General features: G+C 41.6%; 1 protein-coding gene across 7 annotated transcripts in view; it reads left to right on the top strand.

Annotated features, from left to right (window-relative positions):
• CCSER2 (coiled-coil serine rich protein 2) overlaps positions 1–22,671 on the top strand; it is a 243,540-nt gene that overhangs the window by 44,832 nt on the left and 176,037 nt on the right. For all 7 annotated transcript variants that reach the window (XR_013814723.1, XR_013814724.1, XM_079793281.1 and 4 more), the window contains 2 exons: positions 12,557–14,006; positions 15,377–15,573. Coding sequence is in view for 5 of the 7 variants with exons in the window: in XM_079793281.1 (XP_079649407.1) it covers positions 12,596–14,006; positions 15,377–15,573 (1,608 nt within the window). In the remaining 2 variants the exon portion in view is untranslated. The remainder of the gene's footprint in view (positions 1–12,556; positions 14,007–15,376; positions 15,574–22,671) is intronic.

A 22,671-nucleotide genomic window follows, 5' to 3' on the forward strand; every position in this document is an offset into this window, starting at 1 on the left:
TGTGGAGACATCGAAGTATGTCACAAATAGGAGAGATAGATGAAAGCCAACTAATGGACGACACAGTGTTCAGAACCATATTTATAAGGTTACTCAAGAATCTTCTAAAAACCGCTGATAAACTTGAAGAGACCTTCAAGGACCTAAATGAGAATACCAAAAAAATGGAAAAGGACCAGTCAGAAATTATGCATACACTGTCTGAAATAAAGAATATACAGAGTAGACCACCGCACCCGAAGAGTCAAACCAAAGATCTGGAATATGAGGAAGAAAAAAACACCCAACCAGAGAGGCGGAAAGAAAGAAGAATCCAAAAGTGTGAGGATAGCATAAGGAGCCTCCGGGATGGCTTTAAGCGTACCAATATCCGAATTTTTGGGGTGCCAGAAGAGAGAGAAAAAGATACTGAAAACCTATTTGAAGAAATAATGACAGAAAACTTCCCCCACCTGGTGAAAGAAATGGACTTGCAGGTTCAGGAAGCGCACAGAACCCCAGGCAAGAGGAATCCAAAGAGGACCACACCAAGACACATCATAATTAAAATGCCAAGGGCAAAAGACAAAGAGAGAATCTTACAAGCAGCAAGAGAAAAACAGTTAGTTACCTACAAGGGAGCACCCATACGACTGTCAGCTGATTTCTCAACAGAAACTATGCAGGTCAGACGGGAATGGCAAGAAATATTCAAAGTGATGAATAGCAAGAACCTACAACCAAGACTACTCTACCCAGCAAAGTTATCATTCACAATTGAAGGGCAGATAAAGAGCTTCACAGATAAGAAAAAGCTAAAGGAGTTCATCACCACCAAACCAGTATTATATGAAATGCTGAAAGGTATTCTTTAAAAAGAGGAAAAAGAAGAAAAAAGTAAAGATAAAAATTATGAACAACAAATACATATCTATCAACAAGTGATTCTAAAAATCAAGTGAATTCAAAATCTAAGGAACAGAATAAACTGGTGAACATAATAGAATCAGAGGCATAGAATGGGAGTGGATTGATAATTCCCAGGGGGAAAGGGGTGTCTGTGTGGGGGTTATGGGAAGAGATTGGACAAAAATCATACACCTATGGATAAGGACAATGGGAGGGAGGGAACCGGGTGATGGGGAGATATGGGGGGAAAAAGGAGAAACAATTGTAATAATCTGAACAATAAAGATTTATTTAAAAAAAAAACTTCATTGTAATAAAAGAAACTTCAGTTATCACAATTATATACCTTTTTATTTCCTATCTATTTGATTCGACAAGGCCAGTTAGTGTGGGTACGGAGAAACAACCATTACTGGCTTAAAAAGACAGGACTGATCGAACTATAAGATGCTCCCCCACTTTCTCCTTCAAGCAAAGGAGGGTGGGGATGAGCAGCCAGGAGGCCAGCTATGTGGGTGGAGTGGAAGCAAGTTAAGTTTAAGAAACAGCTGGATAAGAAGGAGGAATTGGTAAAAAATTTTTTGTTTACATTGGGTCTTAAATATACAGGAGTGGGTAAGTATGCAAAGCACAGAGTTAATAAAAGCGATTGTAACAATAAAAAAAAAAGGGTGTTGGATTTTGTCAAATTCTTTTTCTGCATCAATTGATATGACTATATGGTTTTTATCTCTCAATTTGTTTATGTGATGTATCACGTTTATTGATTTGCGAATATTGTACCATCCTTGCATCCCAGGGATAAATCCTACTTGGTCATGGTGTATGATCTTTCTGATGTATTGCTGGATTTGATTTGCTAGAATTTTGTTGAGGATTTTGGCATCTATGTTCATGAGGGATATTGGCCTGTAATTCTCTTTCATTGTGTTATCTTTATCTGGTTTTGGTATTAGGGTGATGCTGGCTTCATAGAAGCAGCTTGGAAGTGTTCCTTCTTCTTGAATTTTCTGGAATAGTCTGAGGAGGATAGGTTTTAGCTCTTCCTTGAATGTTTGGTAAAACTCCCCTGTGAAGCTGTCTGGCCCCGGCGCACTTCAATTTCTTCCATAGTTATCAGCCTATTGAGATTTTTAGTCTCTTCCTGAGTAAGTTTTGGAAGATTGTGTTTTTCTAGGAATGTGTCCATTTCCTCCAGGTTTGTTGGAGTAGAGTTGTTCATAGTATTTTTTGACAATCCTTTGTAGTTCTGTGGGGTCTGTTGTTATTTCACCTCTTTCATTTCTGATTTTGTTTATATGGGTCCTCTCTCTTTGCTTCTTGGTGAGCCTGGCTAGAGGTTCATCAATCTTGTTTACCCTTTCAAAGAACCAGCTCTTGGTTTTGTTGATCTTGTGTATTGTTTTTTTGGTCTCTATGTCATTCATTTCTGCTCTGATCTTTATTATTTCCTTTCTTCTGCTCACTGTGGACTTTTCTTGTTGCTCCCTTTCTAATTCTTTGAGTTGTTGAGTTAGATGATCTATTACCATTTTTTCTTGTTTTTTGAGGTAGGCCTGTAGAGATATACATTTCCCTCTCAGGACTGCTTTCATTGTGTCCCATAGGATTTGCAATGTTGTATTTTTATTGTCATTAGTCTCCAGGATGTTTTTAATTTCTTCTTTGATCTCATTGATAACCCAATCATTGTTTAGTAGCATGCTATTCAGTTTCCAAGTGTTTGAATTTTTTGGAATGTTTTTATTGTAGTTTATTTCTAATATTATGCCATTGTGGTGTGAGAAAATGCTTGATATGATTTCAATCTTTTTGAATTTGGGGAGACTGCTTGTTTCCCAATATGTGGTCTATTTTTGAGAATGTCCCATGTGCACTTGAGAAGAACGTATATTCCATGGCTTTGGGGTGAAATACTCTGAAGATGTCAATTAGGTCCATCTGATCTATTGTGTCATTTAGAATTGCTGTTTCTTTGCTGATTTTTTGTCCAGAGGATTTATCCATTGATGTCAGTGGTGTATTAAAGTCCCCTACTATGATTGTATTGATATCGATCTCTCCCTTGATATCTTGCAGCAGATTTTTTATGTATTTGGGCGCTCCTGCGTTGGGTGCATATACGTTTACCAGAGTTATATCTTCTTGCTGGATTGCTCCCTTTAGTATTATGTAGTGGCCTCCCTTATCTCTTATTAAAGCCTTTACTTTGAGGTCTATTTTATCTGATATAAGTATCGCAACCCCAGCTTTTTTCTCATTTCCATTTGCCTGAAAAATGTTTTTCCATCCCTTCACTCTCAGTCTGTGTGAATCTTTTGCTCTAAGGTGGGTCTCTTGTAGACAGCAAATATATGGGTCATGTTTTCTTATCCATTCAGCTACCCTGTGTCTTTTGATTGGTGCATTTAATCCATTTACGTTTACTGTTATTATTGATAAGTACCTGTTTGTTGACATATTTTTCCTTAGTGTTTGTGTTTCTTCTTGCCTTTCTCTTTCTTCTTTTTACAGCAGCCCCTTTAGCATTTCTTGCATTGCTGGCTTGGTAGTGATGAACTCTCTTAGCCCTTTTTTGTCTGTGAAGCTTCTGATTCCACCTTCAATTTTGAATGATAGTCTTGCTGGGTATAGTATTCTTGGATTCAGTCCCTTGTTTTGCATCACTTTGTATATTTCATTCCATTCCCTTCTGGCCTGGTGTGTTTCTGTTGAGAAATCAGTTCATATTCTGATAGGAGATCCCTCATAGGTAACTTTCTGTTTCTCTCTGGCAGCCGTTAAGATTCTTGCTTTGTTGTCGGTGTTCGTCAATTTAATTATGATGTGTCTTGGTATCGGTCTTTTGGGGTTCAACTTGTTTGGGACTCTGTGTACTTCTTGGACTTGGATAGTATTTTTCTTGCCAATATCAGGGAAGTTTTCTGTAATTTCTTCTAACAGGTTTTCTATTCCTTGCTTCTCTTCTTCTCCTTCTTTTATCCCTATTATTCGAAGGTTGTTTCGTTTTGTGTTGTCCTGAAGCTCCCTTAGGCTCTCCTCTTGCTTTTTAAGTCTTCTTTCCAGTTGCTGCTGAGTTTGTGTGTTTTTTCCTACTTTGTCTTCTAATTTGCTGATGCGGTCCTCAGCCTCTTCTACTCTACTCTTTAGGCCTTCCATTGTGTTCTTTATTGCAGCTATGTCGTTCTTCATCTCCTCTTGGTTTCTTTTCATGTTGGTGACATTTTCATTCAGCTCCTTATAGTTCTCATTGAGTTGTGTGTATTTGTCATCCATCTGTTTAAACATCCTTATAATGAATACTCTGAATTCTTTCTCTGTTAAGGTGCTAGCCTCAAGTTCATTTAACCTCCTTTCTGGTGATTCCTCTTTTTCCTCCCTTTGGGAATTTCCTTTTTTTTTTTCTCCCCATGTTTTCCTGTAATGTTTTAATTGTAGATCCGCTTGCTTTGCTACCCAGGTTCTTTTGGGGATGGTGCTGCTGGTGTAATCTCTCAGTTCTCCTGGGCTTGGTAATCTAGTGTAGCTCCCTACTTGAGCTACTTGGGTTCTCTTGATGTAGGCCTGTAAGCTTGAGAGGCACAACTGTGGTGTCTAAAAGTGAGCAGCTATGGAGTGAAGTGTCCCAGTTTTTGCTGTCTTGCACCTTTAGTTGAAATCGCGCATGTCCAGTGGGGACTCACAGTGGCACCCAGGAACCATCTGTTGGGAGAGCTCCCAGTGGCTCCCACTAGCACCCTGTGTGTAGATGGGCTCAGGGTGCCTGCCTGTTGTAAATTCGCTTCTGTGGAGGTGTGTTTGCAGGCGCAGAGCTCTGATGCACTCTGAGGGGTCCTGTCACTGAGGTTAAGCAGCTAGGGTGAATGTGGGCCGTTATTCAGGAGAAAGGAGTTCAGAGTTTCTGTTGTGGGACAGCGCGTCCTTGGCTGTACAGAATCACACCCAGCAGGGGCTCAAAGCAGCTCCCCAGAGGACCCTGTGGATATATGGGCTCAGGGTGTCTTCCCTTGCTGTGACCGTGAATTTGCCCGCCCTTGAGTGTGCGCGAACTGGTGTCGCGCCCGCGGGCGCAGATCTCTGACGCCCTCTGAGGGACCCTGGCATTGAAGTTGCACCGCAGGGGTGTCCGTGGGCAGTTATTTAGGAAGAGGCAGTTCAGAGATTCTACTGCAGGGCCGTGCACCCTTGACTGTGCAGAATCACCCCCTTGGGGGCTCTCAGTGGTTCCAAGCACTGCCTGGGTAGTGGAGTGCCTGGGTGCCTATGGGCTGGGGACGCGGCGAATCCTGAGTTCCGGCGCTGGGGTGGGGGAGGTTGTACTTACTGCTTTCAGCAGCGCACTTTTGGAGGTGGAGGTCTCAGGGTTCGCGCATCTGCAGCTGGGGTGGCAGGTCTTCTACCAGAGTGGCTGTAGTGACCAGGTTTGCTTCCGAGACCAGACTAGGTGGTGGTAAGGTTAGGATTCTAGTCTCTAGCAGTTTCATTCTTAAAGATGGCGGGGTCTCTGTGCCACTGGTGTCTTCCCCGGAGTGTTTGTAGCGGCCGCGGGGTTTTACCAACCAAGACTGCCTGGATTGGAAGCCCCCTGGAAGAACTGCAGGGTCTGACTGTCCCTATTTCACTCACACACACACACACACACACACACACACACACACACGTCCACACACACCTCTATCACTCCTTCACTCCATCACACACTCACCCTCCCTACCTTCCTGCCGGTCGCCATCTTCCTGGACTCTGTTTTTTTTGTTTTTGTTTTTTTTTTTCACCTTGTTTTATACCTCTCGTCAAAGGAGACGTGGGTTACATTGTTGCAGAAGACCAAAGAAATACCAAGCACGCTTTCTAGAGAAAGGGAGGGACCCCGTTTATTAACACTAGTGGATTCTGGGAATAATTTCCAAATCAGAGTGAAGAAACACACAGAGGGCTTCACTTTTTAAAAAATATATATATTTTATTGAATTTTACAGAGAGGAAGGGAGAGGGATAGAGAGTTAGAAACATCGATGAGAGAGAAACATCCATCAGCTGCCTCCTGCACACCCCCTACTGGGGATGTGCCTGCAACCAAGGTACATGCCCTTGACCGGAATCGACCTTTCAGTCTGTAGGCCGACGCTCTATCCACTGAGCCATACCAGTTAGGGCGGAGGGCTTCACTTTTTATAACCTTCTGGGGTCTTTGTCTTGCATATATGGTTCCGCCCCCTTTCGTGGGCTTACAGGAAGGCTCCCAGGTGTTGGGGGTCCCCAGGCCATATCCGATGATCTGTCCTGGGGCCAGCAATAATGACCCCCCCCCCACCACCACCAGGGCAGTGCATTGTTCACAGTTTTTATGGCCTGACACACCTTTCAAGACCAGTTTCCTCCTCAATATAAACTGTTCTGAAAATTTGTAAGCCATCTAGTTATACCTATATAGTGTAACATGACAAACCAAAAAAGTTGAAGAAACTTTAAAAATAAGGTTCTTGTCTTTTTTTAGCACTGAATTCTTTTTTCCCCTTTAATTGGCTTACTTTTTGACATTTGAATAAGTGATAGTTACATCCTAATTCATCTTGAACTTGCAGAAGGCTGATATAATGGCATAACAAATCATCACTATGGTTGGAGAGAAACTGAACCTTCAGAAAGAGTTGAACACTTACAATGAAGAAATATATTTTAAAGTGTAAAATACTAATAATTAAAGTGAATACATTTCAAAACTAATGAAAAACAGACTATTAAGCAGATAGGTAATTATACTTTAATTCATTAAGCATTTCAAGATAGTCTGAAAATTAAATTGTATGAGTTTAGTCTAATTCATTCTCTGAATAAAGTGGGCAAGATTATAACTGAATGCGTATTGGAATTTCTTATATTTTTAATGTCATTAAGAAATAGAAGAAAATTTCTACAGTTAGCCAAGATGGAAAAAAAAAAATCCACAGTGTTATGACATTAAATATAAATGATCCCAATATACCAGATTGGATAAAAATGCTAGATTCTATAAGTTTCTAATAAGAAACTCATTGTAAATATAAAGAAACAGGCCAATTAAAGGTAAAAAGATAGAAAGACACCATGATTACGTAAATCAAATAAATCTGGAAAGGTTAAATTAATATCAAAGTAAATTTCAGAGCATATAATATTAACAAGGATCAAGAAGTCAAATTACAGATATAAAAATTAATTTATGAAAAACACAATGATCCTAAACATGTTTTGAAATATATTTTTATTGATTTCAGAGAGGAAAGGAGAGGGTGAGAGACAGAGAAACATCAATGATCAGAAAGAATCATTGATTGGCTGCCTCCTGCATGTCCCCAAGTAGGGATTGAGCCCACTACCCCAGCATGTGCCCTGGCCCTGACCTCAACCTGAAGTCCATTGGCAATAGATCAGGGAGGTGGGAGAAAGCGAAGCGGCAATGGGGGTGGTGCGGGGAGAACCTCTGGGACTGGATAGAAAGTGAAATGATAGACACATTTCTTAGGTGAGTACAGGATAGTTAACAGTCAACAATTAACAGGATAGCAATGATAATGAAGGAATTTGTGGTATCTGTCCTGGCGTCCAGCACATTAGGTTGTGCCCCAAGGGGTCCGGAAAAAGGGGAGTTACAAGTTACCCAGACAATTCAAGGCTATGTTATCTTAGATGCAAATAGACAGATAACAGATAGGCTCAGTTAAGGTAAAGGCTGACCTTGTCAGGGAAGATACAGGCCTAGGAGTGACTACCCACCATCACTGCGTTTAGTTCAAGTTTAATTTCAGACCATCCTTTGCAGTGACTTTAGTGTTCTGGGCGGCAAACATTGCACAGCTCCTCTGTTGCCTGGAGGCAGGATGCCTTGGGATGGAGGGAGGTGGAGTAGGTCACCGAACAAAGGGTCGGTTAGGGTTTGGAGGGAGGTAGTGTTACATTACACGTGTGCCCTGAGTTCCTTGGAAACAGCTGAATAGCTTTTGTAACCTTTGGGTTGTCATTGTAACTGTCCTAACTCCCCCTTGTGGTTTAAATTTGCTGTAACACCTGTGGTCTGCACTGCAGTTTGGCCTTTCCCGCGGTGAAGTGCTGCACCTGCAGTCCTGGCCAGTTTATTAAAGGCTCATACACTTTGATCTCTGTCTCTGGTGGTCGTCTCTTGCGGGTTGCTCCATAACATTTACGTCTCTGAGTTTGCAAGACCGCCATGCAGGCCTCCCCTGAGCTTGTCAGGTCAGCACGTGGCCCCTTTTGTCCACAGAACTCACTGGGGATTTCCTTACTTTCCTTTTTATGTTTTCTTTCAGATTGGGCTCTTTCTTTGTTTCTCTTGCTATTGTCATTTGTTTCTCCCCTTCCTTTCACCCCTTGTTTGTATAGTTGAATGGCCATTCCTTCTTATCTTGCTGGTAAAGGCTTAGATAGTGAGGACAAGATAGTGTGTTTGCCCTGATATACTATGGGTTAATTCCCCAAGCCTTTCCCACCTTTTCCACCTTAGCTGTGACTTTGTTTCCTCCTTTCACTGTACCCCCTGAATATACTTCTGAGCATGGTGTGGTTCTCTGTTTAGAATAAGGTGGGATTGGGGGGATAACTCTGCTGGTGCCTTAGGCTCTCCTTCCTGTGTCTTTAGAACTTGTTGTGTCTTGTCCTGGCTTCTCTCCACCCTGCTGAGGTGTAGTATATTTTCAAGGGCTTCAGACCATTCCCTCAACTTGGAATTAAACAGGTTCTGGTGCCCGTGCCAAATTGGATATTTCTATCCAAACTAGAAGATAGTCATTAAAACTTTCAGGGTTTGCTCCCTCACCCATTTTTCTCATTACTGCTTCCAGGAAGTGTAATCAGGCGAGGATAGGAGCCAGACCATACTGCATACTGTACAGAATCTTTCTGGCCACTACTTTCTTTTTTTTTTTTAATTAATTTTCTCCATCACCATCGATCTCCTCTGTACCCTCCTCTACCCATTCCTCTCCCCCTGCAATCACTATTCCGTTGTCCCTATCCATGAATTCTTTTTCTTTTTTTTCCTTTTTTTGCTCAATTCCTCTACCTCACAGCAACCCTCCCTCCCCTCACAGCTGTGGAGATTCTTAGTTTAAACAGTTTCTTGTTTGCAGCTGGTGTTTTTTTGTTCGTTTATTTGTTTTTAAATCCTCACCAGAGGATATGTTTCCATTGATTTTATTCTTTTTAAAAAAATATATTTTATTTGATTTTTTACAGAGAGGAAGGGAGAGGGATATAGAGTTAGAAACATCCATGAGAGAGAAACATCAATCAGCTGCCTCCTGTACATCCCCCACTGAGGATGTGTTCCCCGCAACCAAGGTACATGCCCTTGACCGGAATCAAACTTGGGACCCTTCAGTCCGCAGGCCGACGCTCTATTCACTGAGCCAAACCGGTTAGGGCTGTTTCCATTGATTTTAGAGAGAGAGGACAGGAGAAAGAAAAACATGAATGTGATAGAGAAATATCGATTGGTTGGGGATTGAACCCGCAACCTGGAGTATGTGCCCTGAACAGGAATTGAACCATGACCCTTCAGTGCCACTCCAACCAACTGAGCCACACTTGCCAGGGCAGCTGGATTTTTGGCTAAAAAAAAATAATACACACACATTCACACATACATATATATCCTATCTAATAAAAGAGTAATATGCAGATTGACCATCACTCCAACACACAAGATGGCTGCCCCCATGTGGTCAAAGATCCTGCACCCATGTGGACACAAGATGGCCACCACAAGATGGCCAGCAGAGGAGGGCAGTTGGGAGGCACCAGGCCTGCAAGGGAGGGCAGTTGAGAGGGAGCAGGCCTGCAAGGGAGGGCAGTTGGAGGTGATCAACCCTGCAGGAGAGGGCAGTTAGGGGTGACCAGGCTGGCAGAGGAGGGAAGTTGGGAGCAAACAGGCTGGCAGGGGAGAAGTTAGGCATCAATCATGCTGGCAGGGGAGTGGTTAGGGGGTGATCAGGCTGGCAGGCAGAAGCGGTTAGGGGCAATCAGGAAGGCAGGAAGGCGAGCAGTTGGGAGCCAGCAGTCCTGGATTGTGAGAGGGATGTCCGACTGCCCGTTTAGGCCCGATCCCACCGGGATTGTGTTTAAACGGGCAGTCGGACATCCCTCGAGGGGTCCCAGATTGGAGAGGGTGCAGGCTGGGCTGAGGGACACCCCCCGCCCCCGTGCACGAATTTCGTGCACTGGGCCTCTAGTATATATATACATATACATATACATATATATATATATATATATATATATATATATATATATATATATATATATATTTTTCCTTTTAGTTATTGGGGACAGGAAATTTGATAATTCTGCTTCAGCCTACCATCTTTACTTGAAAGTCTGTGTGATTTCCTAAATATTATTTTTGACATAATTAATAACACATATGCACTTTAGAAACTTGATAATTCTAAAGGTCAGGGATGACTTGGAACCAAATTTTTAACTAAATAAAATTAACAAATTAAAAACAGTATAAGATACTAAGCTTAGAAATGTCAATGACCTTAAAGCATGCATATTTCTTTCATTTGCATTCTCTTGTGTATGCTTTTATAAAATTTGTATATAACTGCAATGAACATATAATGACCATATTATATTTCTGTTAATGTTAGGGTAAACATTTTAATATTTTTATCTCATCTTTTTAACCTCATCATATGGCACATCATAATTTATTAAACAGTTACTCAAATAGAATACATTACTGTTTCTAGTTTTATGTTTTTGTGTGTGCATTTAACCTTTTTGTGTGTATTGTTTTGTATTACCTTTAAAATAAATTAGAGAGGTTCAGATTAATGGACTAATCAGCTTTATTAAATCATTATACTTCTTACACTGGCACTAAACAGAGTGTCTATTTATATTACTGGATAAAAATTATTTTGAAATTGTTGCTTAAAATGACAGCTGAGCCCTAACCGGTTCCGCTCAGTGGATAGAGCGTTGGATGCCTGTGGACTAAAGGGTCCCAGGTTCGATTCCGGTCAAGGGCATATACCTTGGTTGTGGGCACATCCCCAGTAGGGGGTGTGCAGGAGGCAGCTGATCGATGTTTCTCTCTCATTGATGTTTCTAACTCTCTATCCCTCTCCCTTCCTCTCTGTAAAAAATCAATAAAATATATTTTTTAAAAATGACAGCTGATATCTCATCCTTTAATGCTATCAGATTTTTGGTGCTATTGTATTCTTTTCCTACATCCTTCTAATGACTTGAATAATGAAAGTTTAAAAAATGTATTATAGTTTCTATAAGATCATGTATGCTTATAAAAAAAAAATCACATGTTAGTATTTTTAAAGGAGATAGTACCCTAAGTGAAAAAAGTAATTTGGGTAAAAACTAAAAGATATGCTATAGAAGTATGTTTTTTGTTGCTGTTTTTAATAGTCTTTGGTAGTCTAATTTTATTATTAATCTTGCTATCATTCATAATCTAGGTTTATAAAAGAGTTCCTTTTCTCCTTTCATAAACTTATTAATTTAATTATTGCATTCAGTATTTATTAAGAGTCTTATAAGAATCATGAGTAGCTTTCGGGTTTTGCTGCATTTAATTATATAAGAATACTAGAGGGCCAGTGCCCGAAATTTGTGCATGGTGGGGGAGGTCTCCCTCAGCCCAGCCTGCACCCTCTCCAATCTGGGACCCCTCGAGTGCAGTCGGACATCCCTCTCACAATCCAGGACTGCTGGCTCCCAACTGTTCTCCTGCCTGCCTTCCTGATTGCCCCTAACTGCTTCGGCCTGCCAGCCTGATCACCCCTAACCACTCCCCTGCCAGCCTGATTGATGTCTAACAGCTCCCCTGCCAGCCTGTTTGCCCCCAACTTCCCTCCTCTGCTGGCCTGATCACCCACAACTGCCCTCCTTTGCAGCCCTGGTCCCTCCCAACTCTCCTCCCCTGCTGGCCATCTTGTGGTGGCCATCTTGTGTCCACATGGGGGCAGCCTTCTTTGACCACATGGGGGCAGCTATCTTGATCTTGTGTGTTGGAGTGATGGTCAATCTGCATATTACTCTTTTATTAGATAGGATAGAGGCCTGGTGCATGGATGGAGGCCAGCTGGTTTGCCCTGAAGGGTGTCCCGGGTCAGGGTGGGGGTTCCCTTGGGGCGTGGGGCGGCCTGGGCGAGGGGCCAGTGGTGATTTGCAGGCCAGCCACGCCCCCTGGCGACCCAAGCGGAGGCCCTGGTATCTGGGATTTATTTATCTTCTATAATTGAAAACTTTGTAGCCTGGAGCAGAGCCAAGCCTTCTGCTCGCTCTGTGGCGGCAGCCATTTCTGTTGGGATTTATTTAACTTCTATAATTGAAACTTTGTAGTCTTAAGTGGAGGCCTGGGCCAGCCAGGGTGTGCAGAAAGCTTGGCGTCCTCCATCGCCGGGGAAATCCAAGCCTCCCTCCTGCTCTCTCTGTGGCCGCAGCCATCTTGGTTGGGTTAATTTGGATACCTGATCCTGATTGGCAGGTGGGCATGTCTTGTGGGCGTGTCTTATTGGTGTAGCGGAGTGATGGTTAATTTGCATATTACTCTTTTATTAGATAGGATGCATTCACATTATGTAACAGTCAATGTAATTATCCTTATTTAGGAATGATTAATCTATTTTTATTCTCTCCTCAGATTCTGTCAAATTTTAAGAACAAATGTACTTTATAGCTCATGGAAGAAAAAACACAAATCAAGACATATTTGGGTTCCAAGTTGCCAAAGTATGGAACAAAATCTGTAAGAAGTACACTGCAGCCAATGCCAAATGGGACACCTGTTAATTTATTGGGAACTTCCAAAACTAGCAGCATCAAAAGTTACATAAAAAATAATGGCTCTGATTGTCCATCATCCCATTCATTTAATTGGAGAACAACAGCTAAATACCAACTTAGTGCACCAAGTGCTGAGGAACCTAATGATACTCAAAGTTCACATGATAAAGTAATTGATCCTGAAAAACATGCACCTGCTCAAGGAATGTTTGCTAAAAATGGGATAAAGGGAGATTTGAAAAGTGTTTCTTTTACATCAAACTTAGCAAAGCCATCCACTATGTTTGTGTCATCTACAGAGGAATTAAAACAAAAGTCTTTGTCTGGACCATCCAGTTTGGGTAAATTCACCAAAGGCACAATATTAGGAAGGACTTCATATTCTCTAGTCAGTGCTCCAACATCGCAGTTGAGTGGGTTTTATGTGAATCGATCAGCTGGTAGCATACAGAGGCCTAGAGCAAACTCCTGTGCTACCAGAAGCAGTTCTGGAGAAAGCTTAGCACAATCCCTAGATAATATTAAATCTCTTACTTGTGAAAAAATGGTAAGGTCACAGAGTTTTTCACATTCCATTCAGAATTCATTCTTTCCACCTTCATCTATAACCAGATCACATTCCTTCAATAGAGCTGCAGATCTTAAGCCTTATCAGAACCAACATCTACCCATTAGAATGCCTCTGAGGTCAAGTATGCTAACAAGAAATTCCCAGCAGTCTGAACTACTCAATGGGCATGAACATTTAGGGTATGGATTTAATAGGCCTTATGCTGCTGGTGGAAAGAAGTTGGCGTTATCAAATGGCCCAGGTGTAGCTTCCACTTTGGGGTATAGGATGGTTCATCCCTCTCTACTGAAATCTAGCAAATCTCCATTTTCTGGGACTATCACAGTCGATGGTAATAAAAATTCACCTGCTGGCACATGTGTAGGGGAAGATACTGAACTTTTGGCTAAGGACAGAGCTACCAACAAGGACCCAGGACTAATTGAAAATAATAGTGATAGAACAGAAAATGGCCAGACCATGAAGCATGATGCTAAAATTAGATACCTGAGTGATGATGTGGATGACATTTCCTTATCTTCTTTGTCATCTTCTGATAAGAATGATTTAAGTGAAGACTTTAGTGATGATTTTATAGACATAGAAGACTCCAACAGAACTAGAATAACTCCAGAGGAAATTTCTCTCAAAGAAGAAAAGCATGAAAATATACCACCAAGGGATATATTTGATTCCCCCAAGGAAAATGAAAAATCCTTCAGTAAAACTGATGAGTGGATGGATAAAAGTGTCTCTGGTAAATATTAATATCCTTAAGTTTATTTGCTTTCTCCTAGATTATATAACTGAAGTTATATTTAGGATTATCTTCTGATTAATTCTATGAAACTATCAATTTCATGGAGGGATGGATCTAGATAAAATAGAAATGGGGCAACATTTTCCTTTCTTGTGACTTTTGTTCCCCATCCTCCTTTTTACTTTATGTAGAACATCAATGAAAACATTCTTCTCTTAAAGTTTCTTACCTTTTTCTTTTTTGGCTGTCCTACACAGGCTTATTCCTACCTACTTCAAAAAGCCCCTGCCTCCACTTCTCCCAACAGAGGGCATGCCATTTTAAACCATCTCTTTTCTTAGGGGTAGTAGATCATTGCTATTTGTTAAGAGTGAAGTTATACCAAAGGTAAATGTTATACCAAAGGTTATGTCTAATCTAAAGAATTTTCTTATCCTAGGAAATTTTAATTTTTTTAATGGAAGACTTAGATTTCTTGTTATAGCAAGCTTTTTATAGTTAATATTTTAAAAATATATATTTATTGATTTCAGAGAGGAAGGGAGAGGGAGAGAGAGAAAAAAATATCAACGATTAGAGGAAATCATTGATTGGCTGCTTCCTGCACGACCCCTACTGGGGATCAAGCCCACAACCCGGGCATGTGCCCTTGACCGTAATCAAACCCGGGACCCTTCACTCCACAGGCTTGATGCTCTGTCTACTAAGCCAAACCAGTCAGGGCTATAGTTTCAGAAAACCTTTATTTTTTTAATTGAGGAAAGTGAGATGGCACATGTTAAACATTTCCTTATTTTTGGTTATCTTAGCACTAAAAGCCACAGAAAATTTATCCGTGTGCCCATATAGTCTGAAAATAGAACAAACAGAAGGGTAAGGCATGTGGCCTGGTCAAGGCACTAGGCCATACTTAGAGGTGTACAGAACCCGTGACTGCCTGAGAATCTTCTATTAGGAGTGACTGCCTGAACAACTTTTTTCCTTATAAGGAGGCAACTGCGAACTTAAATGATATACACGGGGGAAGGAGTTTCCTAGCCAGCATTTAAATGTAAATATATTAGGAACTATTAAAGGAATATTAGGCTTTACTTACATTTCTAGAAATGTTGCAGAAATGAAAGATGGCTTAGTGAATTTTCTTTATATCGGGAAACATTTCAGTAGGTTATTTTTGAGATTTTACCTCTGGATTTATTTATTGTTTAGAAGTTAGAAAATGCTATATTTATTAATGATTTTTGCTATATCACATTTTTATCTTATAATATTTATAAAAATAAGTTATATTTTTGGAACCTGAGAAATAATTATATTTTTGTGAATTAATAACTGTTTTCTCTCTCTCTTAAAAAAATCAATTGAAGACAGGAGTGAATGTTCAAAACATACTTCTGGGAGTAACTTGATTTCACCAGATATGGATTTCAGAGCTGGTTCTTCATTTGAACTCTCTCCATCTGATAGCTCTGATGGAACATACATGTGGGATGAAGAGGGCTTGGAGCCCATTGGAAATGTCCACCCAGTTGGGAGCTATGAGTCCTCCGAAATGAACAGCATAGTACGTATGGTTTCTATACACTTTTGGAATGGTTTATCTTTCTGCAGAGAGACTTGTGATACTGACTGGGTTATTTTTAAGGTACTGAATTAACCAAGTTTGAGAATGGAAATTTATATATGTTAAGGGCCTGTAAAACATCTGATCTTCATACACAGTAAAGCATATATTTGTGTCATGTGACATGTGAATTAAATATACTTTCATACACACCTTTGTAATACACATATACATAGAGACATCAAGCTAGGCTAATGCTTCTCAAAGTGGGGGGGAGGGCAATGTCGAGACATTTTTGGTTCTCACAAAGTGGGGGTCGTGCAGGAGGCAGCGATAAAAAAATCGAGGGTAGACACCAGGAATGCTGCTTAATGTTCTGTAATGCAGCGGTCGCCATTCTTTTGGACCTCACGGACCATCAGTGGTCCGTGGACCACCAGTTGGCGACTGCTGCTAATGCACAGAACAGCACCCACAGCAAAGATGTATCCTACCCAAGATGTCAGTAGTACTTCTGTTGAGAAATTAAGAGCCAACTCTCAGGGCTTAATGCAATAAAAAATTATTTTTTATTCTTACAAAGTCAGTTGTAGGTATGAACAACTCTCGAGTAGCTGTCTTAAGAGTTCTAAGCTGTCTTAATCTTGGGGCTTTACCATCTCCTTTTGAGGTTCTGTCTTGTCATTGTGGTAGAGGAAAAATGCCTAAGGGTCTAAAATGTGCAATTACTTGCATTGGCCTGCAGATGGCACATAGAACTTTCACATAAAACTATTGAGCCAAACTAGTGTTATGTGCTAAGAAATTTTCCTGTTGTCTGAAAGGCAATGAAACCAGATATGGATGAGTACTAGAAGACCTGCTATTCATCTATACATGCAAATTTTAAGAAACATTGCAAGTAATGTGTATGATATGCTCTATGAGTAAAGTGTAGTTGGTATATTTAAAGTGACTAATTGTACTTAGTATATACTAGTAAATATATGGTTTCCCAGTAGGTGTATAGGAAATTGGTAGGCTTTGTGCATATACTAAATTCTAGGTAGATTTCAGGCAATGTAATTTTGTTGTTAATCCTCCCTAGAGGGTATATATTTTTTCCCATTGATTTTTCAGAGAGAGTGGAAGGAGGAGGAGAGGTTAGAGAGAGAGGGGGTCAAGAAGAGAGAGAGACAGACAGACATTGATTGATTGTCTCCTGTACACAGCCCAGCTGGGGCTGGGGTTTGAACCTGCAGCCCAGGTATGTGTGGTGTGCAGGCCGACACTCTAACTACTGTACCATGCTGTCCAGGGCCAGGCAATGTAATTCTTTATACTCATAACTAGAAGCCCGGTGCACGAAATTCGTGCACGGTGGGGCGTTGTCCCTCAGCTCAGCCTGTACCCTCTCCAATCTGGGACATCCCTCTCACAATCCAGGACTGCTGGCTCCCAACTGCTTGCCTGCCTGCCTTCCTGATTGCCCCTAACCGCTTCTGCCTGCCAGCCTGATCACCCCCTAACCACTCCGCTGCCAGCCTGGTTGATGCTTAACTGCCCCCCTGCCAGCCTGTTTGCCCCCAACTTCCCTCCTCTGCCAGCCTGGTCACCCCTAACTGCCCTCTCCTGCAGGGTTGATCACCTCCAACTGCCCTCCCTTGCAAGCCTGGTCCCTCTCAACTGCCCTCCCTTGCAGGCCGGGTGCCTCCCAACTGCCCTCTCCTTCTGGCCATCTTGTAGTGGCCATCTTGTGTCCACATGGGGGCAGGATCTTTGACCACATGGGGCAGCTATATTGTGTGTTGCAGTGATGATCAATCTGCATATTACTCTTTTATTAGATAGGATAGAGGCCTGGTACAGGGGTGGGGGCCAGCTGGTTTGCACTGAAGTGCGTCTGGGATCAGGGTGGGGTTCCCTTGGGGCATGGAGCGGCCTGAGCGAGGGGCCTGTGGTGGTTTGCAGGCTGGCCACGTCCCCTGGCAACCCAAGGGGAGGCCCTGGTATCTGGAATTTATTTTCCTTCTATAATTGAAACTTTGTAGCCTGGAGCAGAGCCAAGCCTGCTGTTCCCTCCGGGTGGCAGCCATCTCTGTGGCAGTTAATTCACCTTCTACAATTGAAACTTTGTAGCCTTAAGCGGGTGAGCCCTGTCAGGGTGTGCGGAAAGCTTTGCTTCCCCTGTTGCCGCCGGCAACCCTGGCCTGCTCTCTCAAGCTCCATTCTGCCGCCATTTGTTTGAATTTGTTTACCTTCTATAATTGAAACTTTGTAGCTTGAGTAGAGGCTTAGGCCTGCAACGGCTATGGAAAGCTTGGCTTGCTCTGTTACCTGGGAAACCTTGCTCACTGTGGCTGTAGCCATCTTGGATTGGGGTTCATTTGCATACTCGCCCTGATTGGCTGGTGGGCGTGGCTTGGCTGGTGGGCGTGACTTATGTAGCGGAGTGATGGTTAATTTGCATATTACCATTTTATTAGAGAGGATAATGACCCAGCATGGGAAATAACACGAGACCCGGGACCCCCGAGTCCTACTGGCGCCGCGGGACCCAAAGTCAAGTCCCTGCCCACCCGTGCGCGCCTCGCCGCGCATGAAGCCCACCCAGCCACACACGCCTCACTGCACATGCAGCCTCCTGGTGACTGGTCTTTGGTCGTTATGGCATTACGACCACTGGGTTTTTATTATATAGATAAACCTGTAACTTGGAAAAAATAAGCATCGTTACCAAAGGCTTAAGTTTCACAAACATAGAGAGGATACAGATTTAATTCAGAGAGACTGTTTCTATCCTATTAGATAAAGGAAGTTAAGCAAAGAGTATGCTTTAGGGCCTTATGTGCTTTCTTACTACTAGGACTTTCTAAAGTGACTGTGTCCAGCAGATGGCAGCAATAAGCCACTTAGTACCTGACATTTCTTCGACAGTTCACCATCTTTAGTTAGTTACTCATTGTGCTTTTTGTCTTAAGGCCTCTTTTTTCCGATAACAGTATATTTCAGCAGTTTTATTTATATATATACTAGAAGCCCGGGGCACGAAATTCGTGCACGGCGGGGGGTTGTCCTTCAGCCCAGCCTGTACCCTCTCCAATCTGGGACTCCTGGAGGGATGTCCGACTGCCCGTTTAGGCCAGGATCGGGCCTAAACGGGCAGTCGGACATCCCTCTCACAATCCAGGACTGCTGGCTCCCAACTGCTTACCTGCCTGCCTTCCCGATTGCCCCTAACCACTTCTGCCTGCCAGCCTGATCACTCCCTAACCACTCCGCTGCCAGCCTGATTGATGCTTAACTGCTCCCCTGCCAGCCTGTTTGCCCCCAACTTCCCTCCTCTGCCAGTCTGGTCACCCCTAACTGCCCTCCCCTGCAGGGTTGATCACCTCCAACTGCCCTCCCTTGCAAGCCTGGTCCCTCACAACTGCCCTCCCTTGCAGGCCGGGTGCCTCCCAACTGCCCTCTCCTGCTGGCCATCTTGTAGTGGCCATCTTGTGTCCACATGGGGACAGCTATGTTGTGTGTTGCAGTGATGATCAATCTGTATATTACTCTTTTATTAGATAGGATAGAGGCCTGGTGCACGGGTGGGGGCCAGCTGGTTTGCCCTGAAGGGTGTCACAGATAAGGGTGGGGGTTCCCTTGGGGTGTGGGGCGGCCTGAGCGAGGGGCCTGTGGTGGTTTGCAGGCCGGCCACGCCTCCTGGCAACCCAAGCAGAGGCCCTGGTATCTGGAATTTATTTTCCTTCTACAATTGAAACTTTTTAGCCTGGGGCGGCAGCCATTTCTGTGGCAGTTAATTCACCTTCTACAATTGAAACTTTGTAGCCTTAAGCGGGTGAGCCTGGCCAGGGTGTGCGGAAAGCTTTGGTTCCCCTGTTGCCACCGGCAACCCTGGCCTGCTCTCTCAAGCTCCATTCTGCCGCCATTTGTTTGAATTTGTTTACCTTCTATAATTGAAAGTTTGTAGCTTGAGTGGAGGCTTAGGCCTGCAAAGACTATGGAAAGCTTGGCTTGCTCTGTTACCTGGGAAACCTTGCTCTCTGTGGCTGTAGCCATCTTGGATTGGGGTTAATTTGCATACCCGCCCTGATTGGCTGGTGGGCGTGGTTTGGCTGGTGGGCGTGGCTTATGCAGCGGAGTGATGGTTAATTTGCATATTACCATTTTATTAGAGAGGATTTAGCCTTTTCTTGTAAAACTTTTTGACACATAGCAAATAGGTTGTTATTATTATTTTTTTAAAATGCAGGCTTTTTCTTTTAACCTGTGAGTTTAGTCCCTTTATGTTTGCATTTATTGATATACTGGGACTTCATTCTGCCATCTTATTTTTATTTAAATTGTCTCACTTTCTCTGTTTTTTTCTTTCTCCTTTTCCCCCCTAAAGTAGTCTAAATGAATATCATTACTTTAATACGTTCTCATTTTCCTTGGTCTCTCTATTGCTTCTCACCGAAGGCTTTTCCTGACCCTCATGTCTGTCATCTCTGTGGCCTTCCATTCGCTCCCTCTCCCCTTCAGCCACCACCACAGTTGGCTTGTTCTCTACAGCAGTGCTCCTTCCAGCCCAGGTGGAAGTAAGGAACTTTCAGGGGAATGTAAGTCAAATGGGGTCACTACTAACACAGCTTGTATCATCCCACTATTTAGTACAGTTAACACTGTTTTCATAGCAAGGAAATGCATTGTGGTGCAAGCTCCTTATCATAGATCCTAACACACACTTTGTAGACTGACTTCATTGCATAGCACTTATCTAGAATTTAGGCTATTTTTTTGTTTAAATACAGTGTTTTGTTGAGATAATTTACATATAGTAAAATGCACAAATCATTTTCATACAGCACAGGGAATTTTGAAAATTTGTGTATATTTATTTAACAATCATTTACATGTGTTCTTTGCTTTTCAATCATTCTCTCAACACCCATTGAGGAACCACCACTATTTATATACTTATTTTTTAAATATATTTTTATTGATTTTTAGAAAGAGAAGAAGGGAGTGGAATAGAGAGATAGAAACATCGATGAGAAACATCATCGATTGGCTGCCTCCTGCACGCCGCCTACTGGGAATCGAGCTCACAACCTGGGCATGTGCCCTGACTGGGAATCGAACCTGCGACCTCTTGGTTCATGGGTCAATGCTCAACCACTGAGCTACACTGGCGGGACAGTTTGCCTATTCTTGAATTCCATATAAGTGCAATTATAAACATGTCTATTTCATGTCTGGCTTCTTTGAATAAATATTATGTATATAGTTATTTGTAGTTTGTTCAGTTTTTATTATATAACATTCCTTTGTGTGAATTTACTACAATTTAGTATTTTATCCTGCTGTTATGGGCCTTTAGGTTGTTTCCAGTTTTGGGCTACTACTGCTTTGGAGATCTTGCTACATGATTTTGGTGAACATGTATGTATTTCTCTTGATAAAATATGTAGGAGGGGAAACCCTGGATTATAGACTATATATGTCATCTAAGTATACATATATAGAAAGAGACCAAAGGGGTTTCCAAAGTGGTTTTACCAGTTTACACTCACTGGTAGTAAATGAGCATTCCAGAAACTCCACTTCCTAGTCAATCCCTGGCATTGCCTGTCTGTTGCATTTATGCTATTCTGGTGGGGGTATGGTGTAGTATTGCACTGAGATTTTTGTCTTGTGTTTTGTGATAACTACTCATAGAACAATTCACTTATGTTTATTTACCATTAGGAGATCTTCTTTTGTGAAGTGCCTTCTGTTGGGCTGTATGTTTTTCTTTTCACTGGTTTGTAGAAATCTTTCATATATTTTGGATATAAATCCATTATATACAGGCATACCTCAGAGATACTGCCGGTTAGGTTCCAGACCACCACAATAAAGTGAGTTCTAATCTGTTAGCTGGTAGAGGGTCTTGCCTTCAATTTGTAAAAAATACAATATCTGTGAAGCAAACTAAAGTGAGATATGCCTGTGTATGTGTGTCACACACATACACATATGTGTATGTATATCAGGGTTACTTTTTAAATTGTAGAAGTTTACAATTTTAATACAGTCTAATATAGTATTTTTTCTTTATTGTTAGCACTTTTTTGAACTCTGTGAAATTTTTGTTTTTCCTAAAGTCATGAAGATATTATCCAATGTTTTCCTTTAAAATATTTGTTTTTTAACCTTCATATTTAGAGCCTCAAAGTCATCTGGAAATTATTCCTGTGCATGGTGTGAGGTAGCGGTCAAGAGTAATTTTTTTTTTTAAACTCATTTCCGCACCTCTACTTCAGGGTTATTTTTGTCATAAATGTTTATATATTTCTTGATGTTCTTTTCGTTCATTGGTCTCTTTGTTTATCCTTATGTCAGTGCTACACTGTTTTAATTACTGTAGCTTTATAAGTATTGACATCTGGTAGTATAAGTCTTCCATCTTTGTTCTTTTCTAAGATATGCTTAACTTGCCTTTTTAAAATCTATTTAAATATTAGAATGAACTTGTCAATTTCTGCAAAAAAACCTGCAGGGATTTTGAATGGGATAACACTGAATTTATTGAATAGGATAACACTGAAAAATTGACATGCTTGCTATAGCGAGTCTTCCAATTCATGGTGTATGCCAATACTTGTTCTATTTATTTGGTATTTTAGAAATACTTTTAACTGATGTTTTGTATTTTTCTGTATAATTTTACACATATCTCATTTATTTTTAGCTATTTGAGTTTATTGTTATAAATGATACTTTTACATTTTGTTTTTTAAGTTTTTGTTGTATATGCAAATATATTTGATTTTTGTATTTTGACCCATTTTTTCAGTGACCTTGGTAAATTCACTTATTAGTCTAGTAATTTGCTTGTGAATGTTTTTGAATTTCTGAATATGTACTCTACAATCATACCATTTGCAAAGTCTCCATTTCCCCATTTTGGTTAGGACCGCTAACATAATGTTGAATTGAAATAAGGATAGAGCCCTGACCGGTTTGGCTCAGTGGATAGAGCGTCGGCCTGCAGACTGAAAGGTCCCAGGTTTGATTCCAGTCAAGGGCATGTACCTTGGTTGTGGGCACATCCCCATTTGGAGGTGTGCAAGAGGCAGCTGATCGATG

This window comes from Cnephaeus nilssonii (assembly GCF_951640355.1).
Source record: "Cnephaeus nilssonii genome assembly, chromosome: 16".
NCBI classification, from domain to species: Eukaryota; Metazoa; Chordata; class Mammalia; order Chiroptera; family Vespertilionidae; genus Cnephaeus; species Cnephaeus nilssonii.